This window comes from Chanodichthys erythropterus, chromosome 6 (assembly GCF_024489055.1).
Source record: "Chanodichthys erythropterus isolate Z2021 chromosome 6, ASM2448905v1, whole genome shotgun sequence".
Taxonomy (NCBI): Eukaryota; Metazoa; Chordata; class Actinopteri; order Cypriniformes; family Xenocyprididae; genus Chanodichthys; species Chanodichthys erythropterus.
Genome location: NC_090226.1, coordinates 17,053,955 through 17,076,050, shown reverse-complemented (window position 1 = coordinate 17,076,050; position 22,096 = coordinate 17,053,955). Strand labels below are relative to the sequence as shown.

General features: G+C 36.0%; 1 protein-coding gene across 4 annotated transcripts; it reads right to left on the bottom strand.

The window, feature by feature from the left end:
• Positions 1-214: 214 nt before the first annotated feature.
• pfkfb2b (6-phosphofructo-2-kinase/fructose-2,6-biphosphatase 2b) lies at positions 215-19,012 on the bottom strand. Of its 4 annotated transcripts, none has more exons than XM_067388271.1 (17): positions 18,960-19,012; positions 18,218-18,364; positions 14,481-14,606; positions 13,611-13,707; positions 12,788-12,854; positions 11,619-11,693; positions 11,461-11,517; positions 11,213-11,337; positions 10,186-10,393; positions 9,961-10,107; positions 9,770-9,874; positions 9,488-9,617; positions 7,468-7,530; positions 7,321-7,385; positions 5,492-5,686; positions 3,325-3,347; positions 215-1,766 (listed from the first exon to the last, which is right to left on the bottom strand). In XM_067388271.1, the coding sequence occupies exons 2-17, from the start codon at positions 18,303-18,305 to the stop codon at positions 1,697-1,699; spliced, it is 1,641 nt and encodes a 546-aa protein (XP_067244372.1). In that variant the 5' UTR covers positions 18,306-18,364; positions 18,960-19,012; the 3' UTR covers positions 215-1,696. The 4 variants fall into 4 exon arrangements, with proteins under 4 accessions (XP_067244372.1, XP_067244371.1, XP_067244373.1 ...); XM_067388270.1 differs by lacking the exon at positions 18,960-19,012 and adding an exon at positions 18,769-18,905; XM_067388272.1 differs by lacking the exons at positions 3,325-3,347; positions 18,960-19,012 and adding an exon at positions 18,769-18,905.
• Between the last annotated feature and the right edge of the window lie 3,084 nt (positions 19,013-22,096).

Here is a 22,096-nt window from a genome sequence, read left to right as displayed (position 1 = left end):
TTCATTAAAATAACATTTTAACATAAATTTGTGATCTTAATATCGTACTAAGTACCAAAGTACTTAGCACTTTAAGTATATTATAGAAATGTCCTTTTTTTTCAACCTGGAGAGACTTCATAGCTGGTCTGCCGCTATAAAGTTAAGTGTTTTGGCGCCATCTTGTGGCTATAATGGCACTGTAACGGACACAGAAGTCTGACATAACAGGAGCTGTTTAATTGTATGTATTCGACAGCATGTATATTAACAGCATGTATAATTTATAACAGTTGAAAGTCACATTATGTGCAGTATGCAATGTGCCATCAAAGCAGTTACTACTCAAGGGCAATGCATGCGTGGATACCTTAACTGCACTTGATTGTAGTGAAAACTGCTAGTTTTATGTAGCAGGGTTGAACAAACATAAACAAGTACTGATGGTGTTGCTGTCCTGGACTGACAATTCAAAAAAGTTGATGTGAAGTTGTGACATGCTATTCTCCATTCTGAACAATACAATTTTCCAACATTTTGCCATTTTTTTTTTTTTAATTATTATGCATGCAGCATTTAGAACCTTATTTCAGACTACATGGAACTACTTTTAAAAATGAATTTGCCTTCATTTCATATGATGTATTGAGGCAAAAATGTGATTAAACATGTAAAATAAAAATATCAAGTAGTAGTGAACAGTTACATGAAATTTTCGCTTAAACATTACAGCATGAAAAGTCTGTGGGCATGTTATGCATTAACTACGTTATCCAATGTCACTGGTTGATAACATGCTGATGAGAGCAGTGCAGCTCCCCACACGGAAATATAAACCGACTTGTCAAGCTAGTAATTCCAGTTTTACCAGAGAGCATAACCAGAGAAAACATTCCTAGCTTAATGAGCACATATTACATTCAAAACCTTAATAAAAACAACATCTGCTAGCACCGTCAGCAGTCACCTGACCTATAAAATATACATCATTTACATACTCCATCCTACAAATCCTTGTCATTGTGACAATGCGACACAAATACATTTCTATAAAAATATCACGAGTAGCTAGCTTTGTACAATTTCCACATAAATATCATTCTTATTAAGAAAATGTGCAAGACAAAAGTACTTTCATTGCCTTTCCTTGAAGCAACAATCTGTTAATACAAAAATCTTTCCTCTATCTGCATCAAATCTCTGTTCCATTAATTCCCTGTAATGAAATTTGCCATATCATTGCGGTCTGATATGATATCATAGTGTTGACATAATCACCCTGAATAAGGCTTTTCTTCTGTCTGATGACTGACTATGGTATATATGTAGATGTTGTAATAGTTATGATTGTGAAAATGCTTCATTGCAAACAATATTGTGTTACAACAAAGACAATGTATAAAGGTTATCATCATTTGCACAACCCACGTTGTGTTCAAGTTCTATCAGAGAACATTCAGCTCCTTTGTTCAATCTTCAATAAGGCCTCAACACTTGAAATAAATATTCTTGGATGGCCATATATATATATATATATATATATAATATAAACACTTACAGAGGTGATGATAGATGATGAATTCATTGTAATCATAGCAGTGGTGATTTGTCATGCAGGGGGTGGATGGGAAATGTAGTCCCAACACTGATAAAGCAAGCAGGGAGAATCTAAAAGCAGAGTTTCAGTGTCATGCAGGATTTCGTAAATTCTCCCATCTCACTCAGAAGCGGAAACAGTCATTAACTTCGTCTGGGCAGTCAAAGTTGATTCCTTCACATAAGGAGTCCTCGAAAAAAAAAGAAAGATTGAGATAAAGTTAAACTTCAATATACGAAGAATTACTATTGTTAAGTATCAGATTCTATAATATATATATCAAAAATATTGCAACTGCCTTCAAAAAGTGTATAGGCCCATTTACATTTTCGATTTAAACTACTTTTCCTTTATGTAATAACTTATCAAAGCATTTGATAAGGTAAACAGGATTTTCTACAAAGATATAATGCCTGCATTCTGAATATTTGCATAATTCAATTACTCTTCACAATTAAGCCACTACAAACACACATAAAAACATGATTGTGACTGAATCTTCCAACATAAATGCAGGTTATAAGAAAGCTGGCAGAAAAGACAACCGAGAACAAACATACAATCAAAAAACTCACGGTTTGTGACATCACACTAGGGCTGGGCGATATATCGCATGCGATTGTCACGCGCATTTCGGTAAAGCCAGTTCCCTGATTACCGCTAAATCACCATCACCTGCTTTCAAATGGAGCGGCATTTAATAGACAGAGCCGTAGTTCACTGACAAGCTACGCAAATCGCGTTCATAGAGTGCCCCGGGGATGACGCATTTTTGTAGGCAAAACCCGGAAGCGAGTTAGCATTTTAGGACTTCCGGTTCTAACGCCGTAAAGTTATGGGTTTTTTGAATGGGTTTTTGCTAAATCGCCTGAAATAAGGTCTGTGGTTAACAAAGCCTCTAAATATTTTCACGTTTTGATCTATGACAAAACACACCAGTTATAACTCACTTGAGATTTTTTAAACTTTTACTGTGTCTTAAAATCGGCGGTTGCTAACAAGTTGCTAAAAGGGACTACTTCCTTTGGTAGGGACTTTAGATGTCATCATTAAAAACTGGACATTTGGACAGCACTTCTCATGAAAAAGTGGATAAGTATTCATACACAGCGCAGATCATAATCAGTGAACATGTTTTTAAATAAAGTTGTTTTTTAAATACAGTTTGAGGAAGCTTGGTGGTGACGACGTTGATCCGCGACCATGGTGTGCTGTAGTTCGTTTATAGCCTACTGTTAGCCTTTTATATCTGACGACTTTATTTAGGCTTCAAAATCTATAAATGTTGTGTTAACTTGTAAAGATTATCTTTATAGACAAATCGTGTAAGTGTCATAACGCTTTGTTAAACACAGAGCTTATTTTCTGCGATTTTCCAAAAGTCTATGGGGAAAATGAATAGGCTTTCAACCGAGGGAACCCGTGCACCGCTAACTTCCGGGTTGGCCTACAAAAACGCGTCATCCCTGGGGCACTCTATTATCGAAGGCGATTCATCTGCGATATTGAACGCGATATTGCGTGGCTTGTCAGTGAACTAAGGTTCTGTCTATTAAATGCCGCTCCATTTGAAAGCAGGTGATGGCGATTTAGCGGTAATCAGGGAACCGGCTTTACTGACGAAATGCGCGTGACAATCACATGCGATATATCGCCCATCCCTACATCACACATATACCGAAAACAACTTTTTAAAATTGCTATGGGGTAAAAAAAACGCTCAAACTCATGGGAATAAATGTACTCACAGATGACTGCCAACCACACGAGACTGTGAGAACAGAGAAAGAAGGATGAAGGGGAAAGAGAGACAAATATGGAGAAGACAACTGAAGCGCAAAGACAAATTTGCATGTTCAGAGTAAATCATAGACAATGAATATTGATTATTGAAGCACAACATCAGTTTGAAGAGACAGTTCACCCAAAAATGAAAATTCAGTCATTTACTCACCCTCATGTCATTCCGAACCCATAAGACTTTCGTTCTTCTGCAGGACATAAAATATGTTACACTTCTCGCTTCCATACAATGAAAGCTAATGGTGACTAGGGTCAGAATCTATCTTTTTAGTAAGCATGGTAATTTCACAAGCAAACAGAACTTGAAAAGTCGAGAATTAAGAAGTTTCTGCAATATAGACCCAAATCTTCCTCTCCTTTTAAATCTTTTGTGCAATTTGAATATGCCTACAGTATGACTAAAGTCATTTTTGGTCACCATTTACTTTCATTGTGTGGAAAAGAGCAGGAAAATTTCTCATTTTATGTTCCACGGAAGAGAGAAAGTCTTTTACAACATTTATATGAGTAAATGATGAAGCAATTGTCATTTTTGGAACTATTCCTGTAAGCACATTAAATAAACTGGCAACAGTTGACTAATTGATTTTCTTAGGGAGAAATTATTCATAGAAAGAATCAAAAAGAAAAATAATTAGATTTGCACGTTGTTGCTATAAAGCTAAGTAGGATAATGCCACTTAGAACTGTTAGCTGATAAGTTATGAATATTGTATGATCTGTGGCATGTACCCATACACAGCAAAACAAAAAAGAAGCTCAAGCTGAACAAAGAGTTAAAGACAAGTATGTATGTATGTATGTATGTAGGGATAGGTCACCCAAAAATGAAATTTATCCCATGATTTACTCACCCCCAAGCCATGCTAAGTGTTCATGTCTATCTTCTTTCAGACAAACAAAATCCGAGGTATATTTAAAAATATCCTGGCTCTTCCAAGCTTTATAATGGTAGTGAATGGCGCTCATAATTTTTTTTGGAGCCCAAAAAAGTGAATCCATCCATCATAAAAGTAATCCAGGGGGTTAATAAAGGCCTTCTGAAGTGAAGTGATGGGTTTTTGTGAGAAAAAATATCCATATTTAAAACTTTATAAACTAAAATAACTAGCTTCCAGCAGACGGACATACGCATAACCTGATATTGCTCAACATGTTCCTCCTGGGTCAACATTTTTGTTGATCCTGGAACAACATTCAAATCAACCAATCAGATTTCAGGAACAAGTTTAAAGATTATGTCAAGTTTAGGCTTAAAATCATGAATTGGTGCTTCTACATCAGTGTTTTTCATCTATCATTTCCCTCTGATTTTTGGGATAATGTAGGGTAAGTTAGGTTAAATTTTCAGACTAGAATGTTGTTCCAGGATCAACAAAATATGTTGACCCAGGAACGCATCTAACTCAGCAATTTCAGCACGTGCCAGACGTACAAATACTGTAAAATAGGCCTGTGCAACAAACTCAAGCTCCTCTTCACTTACATCGAAATTCTCCAACATTTCTCTTTATTCTCGTTTTAGACTTCTTATTCGTGACCGGTGTTTTGTTTTGCTTTATCCTCTGCACTTCCGCGTTCCTCATTACGCCATGCGTCTTGTCAGAGGTTAAGCTTCCGTCTCAATATACGTGTACGGTCGTCCACCGGAAGCTAGTTATTATAGTTAATAAAGTTTTAAATATGGATATTTTTTCTTACAAAAACCCATCGCTTCACTTCAGAAGGCCTTTATTAACCACCTGGATTACTTTTATAATGGATGGATGCACTTTTTTTCATGAGCGCCATTCACTACCATTATAAAGCTTGGAAGAGCTAGGATATTTTTAAATATAACTCTGATTGTGTTTGACTGAAAGAAGATAGTCATATACACCTAGGATGGCTTGAAGGTAAGTAAATCAGGGGATAATTTTGGGTGAAATATTCTTTTAAGAACATGCAGTTACAAACGAGGAACAAAATAAGAGACGATAAACTGAAATTATTTCATGCGGTTAGCATTCACAGGTGATTCAGAACACCAGGGTGAGGGTGGGCAAGTGTCAGGACATCACTGGGTCAAATGAGTCTATTTAATATTACAGGGCTTTAGATTCTGACACTAACTTGGCTTTGCTGAAGCAGCAGCGCCCCGCCTGGCGTGTCAGAGAAGTGCAGGGCGGTGGGGGAGGGGGTGAGGGGCAGCCAGGACCGGTTGCCAGCGCTGTAGAGGCGAGGCCGCTTAACCTGGTCGTGACTGGAAAGTGGGGTGTAACTATTCCGCCTTAGCAGCAGAGGGGCAGAGTCTCGTCTGACTTTCCCCTGGTATGAGATGAAAGAGACTTGGTGGGTTAAAAAGAGAGACCGCCTACACATATAGCTCTTTAAAGACCTTTAGCATAATCTCAATAGCGAACAAGACACTTCAGTCTCCACAAAACAATTAGCTGCAGGTATTCCCTGACAATCCTCATTAATCAATATATATATACACACAGACTAAAAAGTATGACTTTTACCCCAGGTCAACATTATAGAACATCAAACTTGTCTACAGTGATGACGAACACATCACTAAAGCACAATGTCGTTCAATGGAGCGTTCAACACACGGATAAGCATAACTCACAATACAAACCCACAGTTACAGTACAACCACAGGCTGCTGGGACATCATAACTGTGATTAACACACAAAACTGTCTATCACAACTGTATAAATATTATTGTAAATCAACAATATATAGATAGGGAGGCTGAATCTCACTCTGATGAGGTGAATAAGCACAAGAGGTAGATTTTTAATCAAACCATTAGTTTGATTAAACAACAGAGAACATAGTTTAAAGAATGTTATGGGTTAACAAGTTACCATAGACAACAATTTTGACCTGTCAGTCAGTTAAAAATAGCATAGATTACATTTACAGTGATGCACTTAGCATCAGTGACATAGTAACAGGACTATTAATTATTATTTTTAATTAGATTTTATTTTTGTATTGTCAGTTGTCATTTTATTAGTTAGCTAATATTTATATTTTAATAATTTATGTTTATTTTTTTATTGTTTTTTTTTTAGCATTTTATTTCTGTTATTTTTAATAATTTTACACTGCTTAGAGTGTAAGTCTATGAGGCAAGGCATACATGGTTAAAAACACAGATGTACCATACTCGGAATTTGCATTAAACCCATCCAAGTTAGTTCACATACAGTGATTGGGGGTTGGATGCCTTGCTCAAGGGCACTTCAGTCATTTCCTGCCAGTATTGAGAATCAAACCTGCAACCTTTGGATTACCAGTCTGACTCTCTGACCATTAGGCCACAACTGTTGTTACTTGTTGTTAAAGAACTTGCATCAGATTTTCTACAAACGTGTTATTAGAGCTGCAGTAGAGGTAGGACTATTGTTTCAGGAGGATGAATTTCTGGTTACACATTAGCCAATTCTGATTTTTTCTTGATGTAAACATCCTGCTATCCTTGCACACTGAATGTTAAAGTTACTGTGTTAGAAGTTTTACAGTTGACATATTGAAGTAAGCAATTTAACATTTATCCCATTGTAATGACTTTTGTTTTGTTTGAAATTAGTCAAAATTATTTCCTGTGGTAATTGACAGCACAGATGCTGTGGATAGAGTTTAAGTTGTATTGAACCCAGAAAATTGCTTTAACCAAGGTTCTCTAAGAAAAACAACAAGCATCACAGACAGCAAACATGCAGTGAAGAAATTGTGATTCCCAATCAAAATAAAGCCTATAAGATATCAAAAGCTGTACCGTAAGAAACATAGCATGCTTGTTGTGAAGTTTCAAAAACATAACTGAAGAAAGATCCAAATCTGAGAGATAAATGTGGCACCAATTATTGTAAAATGAATATTTAATATCCTCCATTAATATTTCATGCTGCAAGAGAGAACATCACAAAGACAGATGCGGACTCACCAGCGGTCGGTCCCGATGTGTATTCACTGCTTCCACATTCAGATAAAACATTTCCACTTTGCAACCTAAAACATCAGCCAAAATTGTCTGTGAGCAGAATTTCCATGTGTATGTTTGCAAAAGTGAGGAAACAACTGTCCAACCCACCATAGGCAACAGGAGTGAGCTTCATGACAGTGTGAAGGGGACATTTCAAATAGGGGAGATCATCTGAGACAAAAGATCAAAATAGGTTTCATTTGACCGTCTAAAACATTTCTGTGATGTATTGATCTCGGTTGTTGCATATTCTGCTGTTATCAAGCAGGCTGATATATATATATATATATATATATATATATATATATATATATATATATATATATATATATATGTATATGTATGTGTATATATTATAAAAAAAGCTGACTTCATATACTATGTAAAAACCACAACTTCAATAAGACCTTATATATATATATATATATATATATATATATATATATACAGTGGGTACGGAAAGTATTCAGACCCCCTTACATTTTTCTTTGTTATATTGCAGCCATTTGCTAAAATCATTTAAGTGCATTTTTTTCCCTCATTAATGTACACACAGCACCCCATATTGACAGAAAAACACAGAATTGTTGACATTTTTGCAGATTTATTAAAGAAAAACTGAAAAATCACATGGTCCTAAGAATTCAGACCCTTTGCTCAGTATTTAGTAGAAGCACCCTTTTGATCTAATACAGCCATGAGTCTTTTTGGGAAAGATGCAACAAGTTTTTCACACCTGGATTTGGGGATCCTCTGCCATTCCTCCTTGCAGATCCTCTCCAGTTCTGTCAGGTTGGATGGTAAACGTTGGTGGACAGCCATTTTTGGGCTCTCCAGAGATGCTCAATTGGGTTTAAGTCAGGGCTCTGGCTGGGCCATTCAAGAACAGTCACAGAGTTGTTGTGAAGCCACTCCTTCATTATTTTAGCTGTGTGCTTAGGGTCATTGTCTTTTTGGAAGGTAAACCTTCGGCCCAGTCTCAGGTCCTGAGCACTCTGGAGAAGGTTTTCGTCCAGGATATCCCTGTACTTGGCCGCATTCATCTTTCCCTCGATTGTAACCAGTCGTCCTGTCCCTGCAGCTGAAAAACACCCCCACAGCATGATGCTGCCCCCACCATGCTTCACTGTTGGGACTGTATTGGACAGGTGATGAGCAGTGCCTGGTTTTCTCCACACATACTGCTTAGAATTAAGGCCAAAAAGTTCTATCTTGGTCTCATCAAACCAGAGAATCTTATTTCTCACCATCTTGGCAAACTCCATGCAGGCTTTCGTGTGTATTGCACTGAGGAGAGGCTTCTGTCGGGCCACTCTGCCATAAAGCCCCGACTGGTGGAGGGCTGCAGTGATGGTTGACTTTCTACAACTTTCTTCCATCTCCCGACTGCATCTCTGGAGCTCAGCCACAGTGATCTTTGGGTTCTTCTTTACCTCTCTCACCAAGGCTCTTCTCCCTCGATAGCTCAGTTTGGCCGGACGGCCAGCTCTAGGAAGGGTTCTGGTCGTCCCAAACGTCTTCCATTTAATGATTATGGAGGCCACTGTGCTCTCAGGAACCTTAAGTGCAGCAGAAATTGTTTTGTAACCTTGGCCAGATCTGTGCCTTGCAACAATTCTGTCTCTGAGCTCTTCAGGCAGTTCCTTTGACCTCATGATTCTCATTTGCTCTGACATGCACTGTGAGCTGTAAGGTCTTATATAGACAGGTGTGTGGCTTTCCTAATCAAGTCCAATCAGTATAATCAAACACAGCTGGACTCAAATGAAGGTGTAGAACCATCTCAAGGATGTTCAGAAGAAATGGACAGCACCTGAGTTAAATATATGAGTATCACAGCAAAGGGTCTGAATACTTAGGACCATTTGATATTTCAGTTTATCTTTTTTAATAAATCTGCAAAAATGTCAACAATTCTGTGTTTTTCTGTCAATATGGGGTGCTGTGTGTACATTAACGAGGAAAAAAATGAACTTAAATTATTTTAGCAAATGGCTGCAATATAACAAAGAGTGAAAAATTTAAGGGGGTCTGAATACCAACTGCATATATAAAGCCAGGTACAGTTGCAAAGATTAGGCAGTTATGTGTGTTTTAGCATTCTTTTCAAAATGCAAATGAATCTTGCCTGCACTCTTGTCCAAGAAATAAGCAAGTAGGCAGCGCATAACTGCCTGATGGCAGACGACTAGGACATTGCCTTGTCTCTCAAGCTCCATAATCACAGGTTCCAGTCGCTGAACCAGATCCATATACGACTACAAGAAAAGAGAGCCTTTTAAAATAGTCAGACCTTCCCACAAAAACCCAGATAACAAGATAAACCAACAAACTTAGAGAACTAAAGAGAGTGAGAAGAGACATACTCTGAAGAACTGTAACAAAGTAAGAAGTTCATGACATGCTGTACCTCTCCTCCTGGATATCTGTAGTGGTACTTGTCCTGATCCCTTAAAGCAAACTCTTCTGGGAATGTGTTTTGGATCATTTCGTAGGTCATCTCCTCACATACACCCTGTTTCAGAGCAATAAGCACTGATGAATAATCATAAAATACAAATAAACTGCATTTAATCTCTGCTATGACCTGGGCATACTAACGGCATCTATCTCATTGAGGATTTTCCACTGTTCATAGGGAACTCCCAGCTCCTCAGCCGTCTGGATGGTCCTCCTTAACTGGCTGGTCCAAACCTTCAAGTCGGACAGTTTATGCTCCTCAATGAACCCACGCAGGGCACTCGCAAACTAAATGCAAAGGAGAGCGAAAGTCAAGCATCTTCAGATGAATAACCACTATAAAGGTAGCAATGAATGAATTCAGACCTGTCTCCCTCGTGAGGAGAGTTCAGCATCTCCTCCGATGCGGCCCTGGACATTGTGCTCGCTTTCTCCGTGCCTGCAGAGGTAGATGGAGTGCGAGTGTACATGGATGTTCATGAGGTAGTAGACAATCTTGCTCTGGATATAGTCCTGAACACGGTTTACCAGGAACCGACGGCCCACGTTCATCACCTTGATGAAGGACAGGTCTCTGGGGAAAAAAGTGAATGCTATGATCAGGAAAATACAATCTTAAAATTTAAAGTGCACCTATTATGCTTTTTTTTGTATTACCTTTCATGTAGTGTGTAATACAGCCGTTTGTAAAAGTAAAAGGTCTGCAAAGTTTCAAATATCAAAGTGCACAATAAATTGAGTTATTGTCTCTCAAACAAAAGATCCGATTCTGGGCTGAAATGAGTCATCAGTACCCCAGTTTTACTTCCTGCACAAACCCATGTATGTCGGTTTGTAACAAACTTGCAAAATGCCAGCCTATGGTCTTCACTGGCTTCCCACAAACAACATCTACTTTGACTACTTTGACTTAAGTGAGACCTGGAAGAGTTTGGTTCCTATTGTCGACAAGTCTCTGTGGAAGCAAATCCACTTTTGCTTGCACTTTCAAAGGATGAGGACTCGTATTGATACGGTAAAACTGACGCCATTGTTATTGTTTGTATCACTGTGTGTACAAGTGCTGAGAAAGCCTGAAATTCAGATATCGCAATGGGCGTTTCTTTTCCAACAAGGGCTGTAAGTGGTAGACCAATCACAACAGATTGGGTTATCTGACCAATCAGAGCAGAGTAGGCTCTCGAAAAGGAGAGATTTAGAGAGACCGAAATGAGGTGATTCTGCAATGTATATTATGTGAAAATGAAAGTGTTGTTTGACCTTGAATGCATGTAAACGTATTGACCTCCAAAACAAAATTAGGAACCTATAAAATAGCATATATGTGGCACTTTAAAGCAAACATAGATTTATTCAGAAGAAAATGTATGTACATTAGGTTGCACATTCTTACTTGTCATATTCATCAGGATCTAGTGGTTGGTAAGTGACTTTATAACATTCAATGCGTTTAAGGAAATCATCCATGACTCTTTCTCTGTGTCTTTCTGGATAATCTGGACTTGAAACCTTGACTTCCTGAAGATACAAAAGGCACATAAGAGACACTTGCTGAGAAGATAATGAACAATAATACTGATATGTTGCTGTACTCATTATATTATCAGTTTAACAAAATGCAAACCAAACATCACAACATACCAGGATGTTAGCAGCAATAACCTCTGGATCATCACATACTGACTCCACAAAAAACACCTGCAAAAGGTAAACACACAGAAATAGGAAAATGATATCACACATCACTTCCACACAATGATAACTCATCTTATGAGCTTCTAAATTGCATATTTGGATACCTTGAATGCATTCTCCTGTGCAAAATTTAATATGAGATCTCGCCTCTCCCGAGTTGTGTTTGTGGCATCAAATACCTTAAAAGAAAAAAAAAAAAGACTGATGACGATGTCACATGATTATAAGTATATATATAAAAATTCTGAATCTAATAAATATTCTTAAAGGTGCCCTAGAACCAGTTTTTACAAGATGTAATATAGGTCTAATGTGCCTAACAGCTCAAAATACCCCCTAGATTTTTTTTAATAAATTTTTTTAACTGCCTATTTTGGGGAATCATTAACTATGCACTGATTCAGGCTGCGGCCCCTTTAAATCGCACGCTCCCTACCCCCCTGAGCTCTCAACTATAATACAGTGCATTTACAAAGTTCACACAGCTAATATAACCCTCAAATGGATCTTTACAAGATGTTCGTCATGCATACTGCATGCATGCATTGATTCCTGTGAGTATAGTATTTATTTGGATGTTTACATTTGATTCTGAATGAGTTTGAGGCTGTGCTTCGTGGCTAAAGCTAACATTACACACTGTTGGAGAGATTTATAAAGAATGAAGTTGTGTTTATGCATTATACAGCCTGCAAGTGTATAAAAATGGAAATATTGACGGCTCTCTTGTCTCTGTGAATACAGTAATAAACGATGGTAACTTTAACCACATTTAAAGGTACATTAGCAGCATGCTAACGAAACATTTAGAAAGACAATTCACAAATATCACTAAAAATATCATGTTATCATCAGTTATTATTGCCCCATCTGCCATTTTTCACTATTGTTCTTGCTTGCTTACCTAGTCTGATGATTCAGCTGTGCACAGATCCAGACATTAATACTGGCTGCACTTGTGTAATGCCTTGAACATGGGGTGGTATATGCAAATTTTGGGGCGTTCATATTACTGATCCCGACTGTTACGTAACAGTTGGTGTTATGTTGAGATTCACCTGTTCTTCAGAGGTCTTTTAAACAAATGAGATTTACACACGAAGGAGGAAACAATGGTGTTTGAGACTCACTGTATGTCATTTCCATGTACTGAACTCTTGTTATTCAACTATGCCAAGATAAATTCAATTTTTGATACTAGGGCACCTTTAAACACTCCACACCACATTAAAGTAAGTTATTGATTTGAACAGAGAAAAATGTAAAACCTTACAGCAATTTGTCCACCTTCCTCATTAAAGTAGGTCTTGACATCTTTAAGGGCCACCAAGGCACACTGTCTATTTGGGATGCAAATATAGCCATCATGATTTCAGCAGTTCTCAGAAAAACCACAGACTGTCTTGTCAGAAATGCAATGATGTAACCTTCAGGAAATGTGTTGAAACATCTTATAGGCCTTCTGCCATCATATTAGTCTAACTGGCTTACTTTAGTCACATTAATTTCTTGGTTTACTGAAAACATATACAACCTGAATTCTGGAAAAGTTGGGATGTTTTTTAAATTTGAATAAAATGAAAACTAAAAGACTTTCAAATCACATGAGCCAATATTTTATCCACAATAGAACACAGATAATATAACAAATGTTTAAACTTAGAAATTTTACAATTTTATGCACAAAATGAGCTGATACAGGTCTCAAAATAGTTGGGACGGGGGAACAAATGGCTGAAAAAGCAACAAATTTTGAAAAGATTCAGCTGGGAGAACATCTAGAAACTAATTAAGTTAACTGATATCAGAATACATGAATAGCTATTGTGAATAAAATATTGGCTCATGTGATTTTAAAGTCTTTTAGTTTTCATTTTATTCAAATTTAAAAAAACGTCCAAACATTTCCGGAATTCAGGTTGTACATTATTATTACACATACACCATTAACACTGTAAAAATACCCTAAACTTTTCTACACAGGACATTATATGAAAGTAAACTTCTCTTTTCGTGTTCCACAGAAGAAAGAAAGTCATACAGGTTTTAAACAACATGAGGGTGAATAAACAATGACAGAAGTGATATAATCCTACTTCCGTATCTTCATGGCTTCCTCATTGTCATGTCTGAAGAAATCATATGACTTGTATGCTTTAACTGCTTCTCTCCGGTACACACCAAGGTTAAACACTGCATAATAAACCAATAAACAAGAAATTGATGGTTAATCTCTACATTGTCACATTTTTGATTAGTTGCACAACTGTAATGCATCAAGGTGATATCACTCTTTATGTATACCTCCGACTTCAGTTACAGCGTTTAAAACACTTGTATTGTGTGATGCCATGATGATGCACTCAAGAAAGAGGCCATATTATGGCCATTTTACAAAGTCTTTGTTTTTGGGGTTTAATAGAATAGGTTTTCATGATTGAATGTTTAAATATATTTTACATTTTTGCAGCGCCTCTTTTTCTAGTCTGTCATTAATATTGTTTATTTCCTGTCTCTGAATGAAGGACTCCTACCAAAAAGCACAATGTACTCTGATTGGTCAACAGCTTCAAGTGCGTTTCGTAAATTTCACTCCCCATATCCGTAACCGCAAGTTTCAGCTTCTCAGGTTTAAGCACTGACACTTGGACATGGTGACAACACACTACTAAAGTTATTACTACTAACAACCCCTTTTGCAGTGACTTTGTGCTTTTTAACTTTACAGATCTTTTTCATGCTCAAACAGTAACATTACACACTAAAGAATGTTGAAGATGTAAAAAATCATAATAGGTCCTGTTTAAATGTGTTGTTTGCCAATGCAAGTTAAAATTTAACCTCTTGATATTGATAGAAACAATCAGCTGAGAGCTAAATGGAGCATTTAAAATTGGAGACAGATGATATGTATAGTGAGTGACATTTGATATGTCGCAACTGTCTAAATCCAGCTGCCCACTCACCCTTTGTGGGAACTCCTATCCAGTTGAGGTAGCGTGTGAGTTTCTTCGACATGTATGTCTTGCCTCTGGCAGGGAGACCGATCATGACAATTAATGTGGGGGAGTTGGTCATGTAAGACGCCCATGCTGTGGTCAGACAAAAACCGAAAAACAGACAGACAGTTTCAATGGCACATCATGGACTGGAGGAAGTTACTGTCTTCAGTACTAACAATTATAATCTGCCAAATATAAAATACTAAAATTTCACATACCAACACCAACAGCATCTGCACCAAAAATTACATAAAATCAAACAACACGATTACTTTATGCCTGATGCATGTCAGAATGTATGAGTTAATGTTTGTACTTTTATGGTTTATGGTACTTTCCATAACTACAATACAAAATAGGACCTGAAACTCTGTGACTGTTGACACCTTGTATCAAGGTCGTAAAGATTTTTTTTTTTTTTTTTTAAGTAGTCTCTTATGGTCACCAAGGCTGTTTTTATTATTAAAAATACAGTAAAAACAGTAATACTGTAAAATAATATTACAATTTAAAATATTGTAGCTGTTTTCTATTTTAATATACACTGCCAGGCCAAAAACAAAACAAAACAAAAAAAGTTGCATTTTGGATTTAAATAGGCAAATGCTTAAGAGTCTATGATTGGATCATAATTGCAGTGATTATTATGTTTCTAGCATGTTATGTTTGGCAACAGTTCTTCTAACCCTAATTGATGGAGTGTGTAGCTTTTCATTTCTTAAACAACCATGTAGGAGGACAAGATCTTGACCAAAAATCGAAGCACTTCTCGATGGAAATAAATGTTGTGATGTTATTTCCATCAAGAGGTGCATCAATTTTTGGTCAAGATCTTGTATTGATAATGCAAGAGGTGAGCACTCTGTAAAGTCTACTCCAGTACATCCCAAATACGTTCAATGAATTTAAAGGGATAGTTCACCCAAAAATGAAAATTTGATGTTTATCTGCTTACCCCCAGTGCATCCAAGATGTAGGTGACTTTTTTTCTTCAGTCGAACGCAAATTATGATTTTTAACTGCAACCGCTGCCCTCTGTCAGTCAAATAATAGCAGTGGATGGGAACTTCAACTATAACAGTGAATAAAACTTGCTTAGACAAATCAAAATTAAAACCTGCGGCTCGTGACGACACATTAATGTCCTAAGAGACGAAACGATCGGTTTGTGCAAGAAACCGAACATTATTTATATAATTTTTACCTCTAATACACCACTATGTCCAACTTCGTTCAGCTTCCTGTTAGTGAGGTCAAAAAACGCGTTCTGTTGTCGGAAGTGATGTCTCGCCCATATACTTCAATGATCGCGAGACATCACTTCCGTTGTCAGAGCGCGATCAGACCTCACTAGCCGGAAGATGAACGAAGTTGGACATAGTGGTGTATTAGAGGTAAAAAATTATATAAATACTGTTTGGTTTCTCGCACAAACCGATCGTTTCGTGTCTTAGGACATCAATGTGTCGTCACGAGCCGCAGGTTTTAATTTTGATTTGTCTATGGAAGTTTTTTCGACTCTTATTGTTCAAGTTCCCAGTCACTGCTATTATTTGACTGACAGACAGCAGCGGTTGCAGTTAAAAATCATAATTTGCGTTCGACTGAAGAAAAAAGTCATCTACATCTTGGATGCCCTGGGGGTAAGCAGATAAACATCAAATTTTCATTTTTGGGTGAACTATCCCTTTAAGGTCTGGACTCAGAGGTGCAAATTCATGTGTGAAAATGATTCTTCATGCTCTCTGAACTATTCTTTTACCATTTTTAACCCTGGTGAATCTTGACATTGTAATCCTGGAATATGTCTTCCTACATGGTTGTTTAAGAAATGAAAAGCTACACACTCCATCAGTTAGGGTTAAAAGTACTGTTGCCAAACATATAACATGCTAGAAACATAATAATCACTGCAATAATGATCCAATCTTAGACTATTAAGCATTTGCCTATTTAAATCCAAACAGCAAGGTTTTTTTGTTTTATTTGTGGCCGGGCAGTGTATTTTAAAATGTAATTTATTCCTGTGAAGGCAAGGCTGAATTTTCAGCCGCCATTACTCCAGTCTTCAGCAGTGTTGGGGGTAACTTATTACAAGTAACAAGTTACGTAATCAGATTACTTTTTCAAGTAACTAGTAAAGTAACGCATTACTTTTTCAATTTACAACAAAATATCTAAGTATATATCCCCAAAATATCCCCATGTTGAATAAAAAAAGGAATAAAGTGCAGAGGTGTTGTGTGCGCTGTGTGAACGTGATGGATATTGTAGTTCTAGACTAAATGTGAACATGCATTTACTCATTTCACTTACACAAAAACATTCAGTATTCCTTAAAATGAATAAAAACAGAGTGAAATGCAATCTCAGCATTTTACGCAAACTGTAATAATGAACTATATTAAATTACACAAATATACTTTATGTATTTAATCTCACTTTATTAACCAATGTCTCTGCTACTGACCTTCAATGATCTAATTAAACCATACTAATTATCAAATATTACTTTAGATTAAATTTAGAAATAAGAGGGTTGAACTTCCTTCTCCTGTATCCAGAATGGCAGCACAGCTGAAAGGTTTTTTTGAGCTGCGCCCTCTACTGTACAGGCATAAATATTCATTTCTTTCAGCTTTAAGCTTATTCATTTCACTTTTGGTGTGAAAGGGCCTTAACATTTGCTAAAAAATATAACTTTTATTTTTTTTTTTTGTTAAAAAACAAGCAAGCAACCCATCCCAGGAGAGAAAAAGTAATGCAAAAGTAATGTAACATATTACTTTTCATAAAAGTAACTAAGTAACAATTAGTTACTTTTTTAGGGAGTAATGCAATATGCATCACTTTTAAAAGTAACTTTCCCCAACACTGGTCTTCAGTGTCACATGATCCTTTGAAAATCATTTTAATATGCTGATTTGGTGCTCAAGAAACCTTTCTTATTATTATCAATATTGAAAACAGTTGTGCTGCTTAATATTTTTGTGGAAACTGTGACAGGTTTCGTTTTTCAGAATTATTTGGTGAATAGAAAAGTTTAAAGGACAGCAAATTTTATTTGAAATAGTAATCTTTAAATCTCTTTACTGTCACATTTAATACACTTTAATGTGTCCTTTTTAATAATATAGAGCATTAACTTTCTAGACTATTATTAAACAGAAAAGGTTTTATTCTTAGTTATTCTGCTAAGATCTAAATATGTTTTTTCTTCTTTAAAGGATCAAAAGAATATCAGGCAAATTAAATTCATGACATTTTTTTTTTTTTTTTTTTTTTATTAGGTATGAAGAAAACATTGTATTAGGTCAGCAATTTGATAATGACTGAAAGAAAAAAAAAACCTAAACCCTAAACAAAAGTGCCTGTACCTTGATGCAATTTGAAACCAGCATAACAGACAATGCATATCTAAATAAAGGGAAGCACAGCAGGTTTATTTCTAATCTAGACTGACAGTGAACTTCTGTTTAACAGCTGACACTATGAGAGGGCAACTGTGATATGATTCAGGCAATTCACTGGGCCAGGAACAAAGCTGTTATATGGGAAACGTTCTCATCAGCTAAAAAGTACCTCTCAAACTCCACTAAAACCAAAAAATTAGACCAGCCAGACCAGCCTAACCACCTTAGACTGGTTTAAACTGGGATTCAAAACAACATGTGGAATGTGAAAGCATGTCCTGTACTTACAGCATTTCTTCTCTTGGCCTCTGGGCTCTGATTTCTTTGCTTCAGCAGAACTGGTTGGACCAGCCTCCTGCTGCAGCCATGCAGACATACTGAATCTGACAGACTTAATCACTCGCTTACTCTTCCTGCTGTAAAAACACAGTGCACCTGCAGAGAGAGGGGGAGAAACTGCAAAATATAGACACTATACGCAACCTACGTTAGTGGAAACGACGTTATGGGATTATTCAAATGATAACTAACTAAACGAATGAAAATGTAAAACATTTCCCCTATACAATCACACTCTACTGAGTGACATGCATCTTTAGTTTTGCCACATCATTTTCTCAGTGATCCGCAGCGCAGTAACAACAAATGACGCGCGACGTCATAACAGAGAAGAGGATGCTGAGACCAACATGTTACGTCATAACCGTAAACAGAGGGTTTGTCAACAATCAGTCGCTGATGGTCTAATCCATACGTCTATTACATCATGGAATAAATATATTAAACAATCGCATTAAAGCACTATGGCTATTAACGATACGTAAAACGTGAGACCTTACTGCTTCCTAATCGTCACCCCTTAAACCTCAGGGGTCTGTATTTTATCCTGTGTCCGCCGGGCCGACCGGCAGGTTCAGTGTCTTTGCACAGAGTGCCGTTGCTTCAGCCGGTTTTGCACTTGATAACCTTCCATGGCAACCAGTGCCAAGCGCGTGAGTGAAGGTGTGTCTCTACGTCATCGTTTACTTACCGTAGTACCTGTAAAAGGACGACAGTACGTCCGTCTGTGTGAACTGAAGTTCAGTTGACTTTACTTTAACCAAACATGATGGTGATTTTGATTCTTCTAGGTGAGTCGACTCTTTTGAATCACCCATTTGTTCATTGGTGAGCTAATTTGTTCAGTGGCCCTTTCTCGATACTTTATTAGTTAAAACGTTAAAGTCATAAGCTGCTTTTATAAAGATATAGAAAAAGACAGCCTAAATAAATATAAAAAATAAAAAAGTTTTAATAACGCCCATTCGTAATTTAGATATGATTGGTTCATTTAACACTAGAACTACCAAGGCAGTCATTTTGACCGTTTTAAAGATTTGCAATGTAATAACTTTGTTGAAATAAAACCCATATAACTACAGTTCCATGACTTTTCTTAAATTAATGTAAATTTTATTTTAACATTGTTATTTTATTAAAATTTCAAAACACAAAAGAGTTCTGAGTATTTCTACCTTGAATGGCCATAGCGGTCAATTTGACCGCACATATTGCAGGCGTTGTATCTCCTCAACGCTTTTTTCCGCCGTTAAAGATGTGCTTAGCTGTTGCCTAGCAACCTTTCTCTGGCAGTTTTGTATGCTTTTGATAAGCTAAAACTTAGCTTTACCGTCAAAATGGCAACAAGAAAGAAAATGACTGTCACTGAGGTTTTATCCTTGCTTGAGAACATTGATGATGCAGAGTCTGATGGAGGAGCAGAGAGCGATGTCTCTTGACAGTTCGTCTGACACTGATTCTGAGGTTCTGAGTCCTAATATAACAGAACTATTTATTCATTCTAGATTTCATTAGAGGCTGCATAAAATTGTTTCCGATTCGTGTGGTCCAAACATTTCCGATAATGCTAAAGCATTGTAAACTCCAAAAGTCAAAATGTATTGAATAAAGACAGATGTAATCATTTCCAAAATTCACAATATGTTTTTATCTAACGAAATATTCTGCTTCATTTTATATTTGTTGACATTTTGACTTTCAAAAACAACATTTTAACTGCGGTGAAAAACTTTGATCTCCAGCTTGCCGGATGCAAATTGCAGAAAGCAAATTGCGGCATGCACTTTTGTGGGAGGTCTAGTAGCTCTTACACAATAATATCACGAACATATTATATTATGTATGCTTAAATTACCCCACATTTTTCATTAAACATGACCATAGAAGCTTTGAAGTAAATATAACATGAAAAAAATGACATTCACTGCTGTCTGGTATGAACAGTCAAAATGACCGCTATTGGCAGTTCTAGTAGTTATGGAATTCCGGTAGTGCTAGTGTTAAAAGATTCGTTCACAAACGAAACACAGAATACATAATGCTGGACAATATTGAGTGATTGCAGTATAAGAAAAAAATATCAGAAAAAAAAAATCACAAAATTCACACTTTTCTGTTTATGATAATTAAACGAAAAAAAAAAAAAAAAAAAAGTACACTACCGCTCAAAGGTTTGGGATTGGTAAGATTTTTAATGTTTTTAAAAAAGTTTTGTCTGCTCACCAAGGCTGCATTTACTTAATTAAAAATACAGTAAAAACAGTAATATTGTGAAATATTATTACAATTTAAAATGACTTTTCTATTTAAAAATATTTTAAAATGTAATTTATTCTTGTGTTGGCAAAGCTGAATTTTCAGCATTGTTAATCTACACTTCAGTGTCACATGATCCTTCAGAAATCATTCTAATATGTCAATTTGCTGCTCAAGAAACATTTATTGTTTACAATTGTACAAAATATTTGTGTACAATATACAATTTTTTTTTTCAGGATTCTTTGATGAATATAAAGTTCAAAAGAACAGTGTTTATTTGAAATCTAATCTTTTGTAACATTATAAATGTCTTTACTGCCACTTTTGATTCATTTAATGCATCCTTGCTGAATAAAAGTATTAATTTCTTTAAAAAAAAATAACAATAAAAAATCTTACTGACCCCAAACTTTTGAGCAGTAGTGTAAAATGTTACAAAAGCTTTGTATTTTAGATAAATGCTGTTCTTTTGAACTTTCTATTCAAGGAATCCTTAAAAAAAAGTACACAACTGTTTTCAACATTGATAATAATAACAAATATTTCTTGAGGAACTAATCATCATATTAGAATGATTTCTGAAGGATCATGTGACACTGAAGACTGGAGTAATGATGCTGAAAATTCAGCTTTGCCAACACGAGAATAAATTACTTTGTAAAATATATTCAAATAAAAAAGTTATTTTAAATTGTAATAATTTTTCACAATTTTACTGTTTTTACTGTATTTTAAGTAAATGTAGCCTTGGTGAGCAGACGAAACTTCTTTTAAAAACATAAAAAATCTTACCGATCCCAAACTTTTGAACGGTAGTGTGTGTGTGTGTGTTTGTATATATATTATATATATATATATATATATATATATATATATATATGTGTGTGTGTGTGTGTGTGTGTATATAAAATGTCAACATTTGAATTGGATCAAAAAAGGTTCAAACTAAGTCGTCCTAAAAAAAGATTTTATTTGATGAAAGGTTTTGTTCCACTTCAAATGTTGACTAATGTATATAACCTATAACCCTATGGTTGGGCAAAAATACATCAAAATGTATTTTAAAATAAAATACAAAATACCTTAATTTTAAGCGTATCAAAACTACAAAATAGAGCAGCCACACCATGTATCAAAATAAACTACTTTAAAAATACTAAAAAATACTTTTACATGGGAACATGAAATTTCTCCACAAACCTTCCATCAGTTGGCCAATTTGATCTATCCCTTTACCAATACACTGACTCAGATGATTAAGTAAACAATGTTTGATAGGAACAGCTTTTCTCTGCCTCAGTCATGCATTAAATCTGACATGTATCCAGTTAAAGGCACAGTAGGATTTTTGGATTAAAATATCCAAAAGCCAACAATGTTATATATTTTGTTGACTTGTTCTTTACATTATCCCAAATGTTTCCAAGAATGTTTAAATCCAGAGAAACAAGCTATTTTAATCAGGACACAGACTGTGTCTGTGCGTGGCCTATCAATGACATCATACCTGCGTTACCCTCGATTTCGGGTTTTATTTTGTAGAAACCATGGAAACACCAAAGACACTTT

Coding starts and splice junctions, on each gene's coding strand:
- pfkfb2b (XM_067388271.1), bottom strand. CDS start 18,305: ATGTCTGCATGGCTGCAGCAGGAGGCTGGTCCAACCAGTTCTGCTGAA. Junction 9,618..9,769: donor ACAGATATCCAGGAGGAGAG/GTACAGCATGTC, acceptor CTTTTCTTGTAG/TCGTATATGGATCTGGTTCA. Junction 7,531..9,487: donor TTTCTTGGACAAGAGTGCAG/GCAAGATTCATT, acceptor CTTTTGTCTCAG/ATGATCTCCCCTATTTGAAA.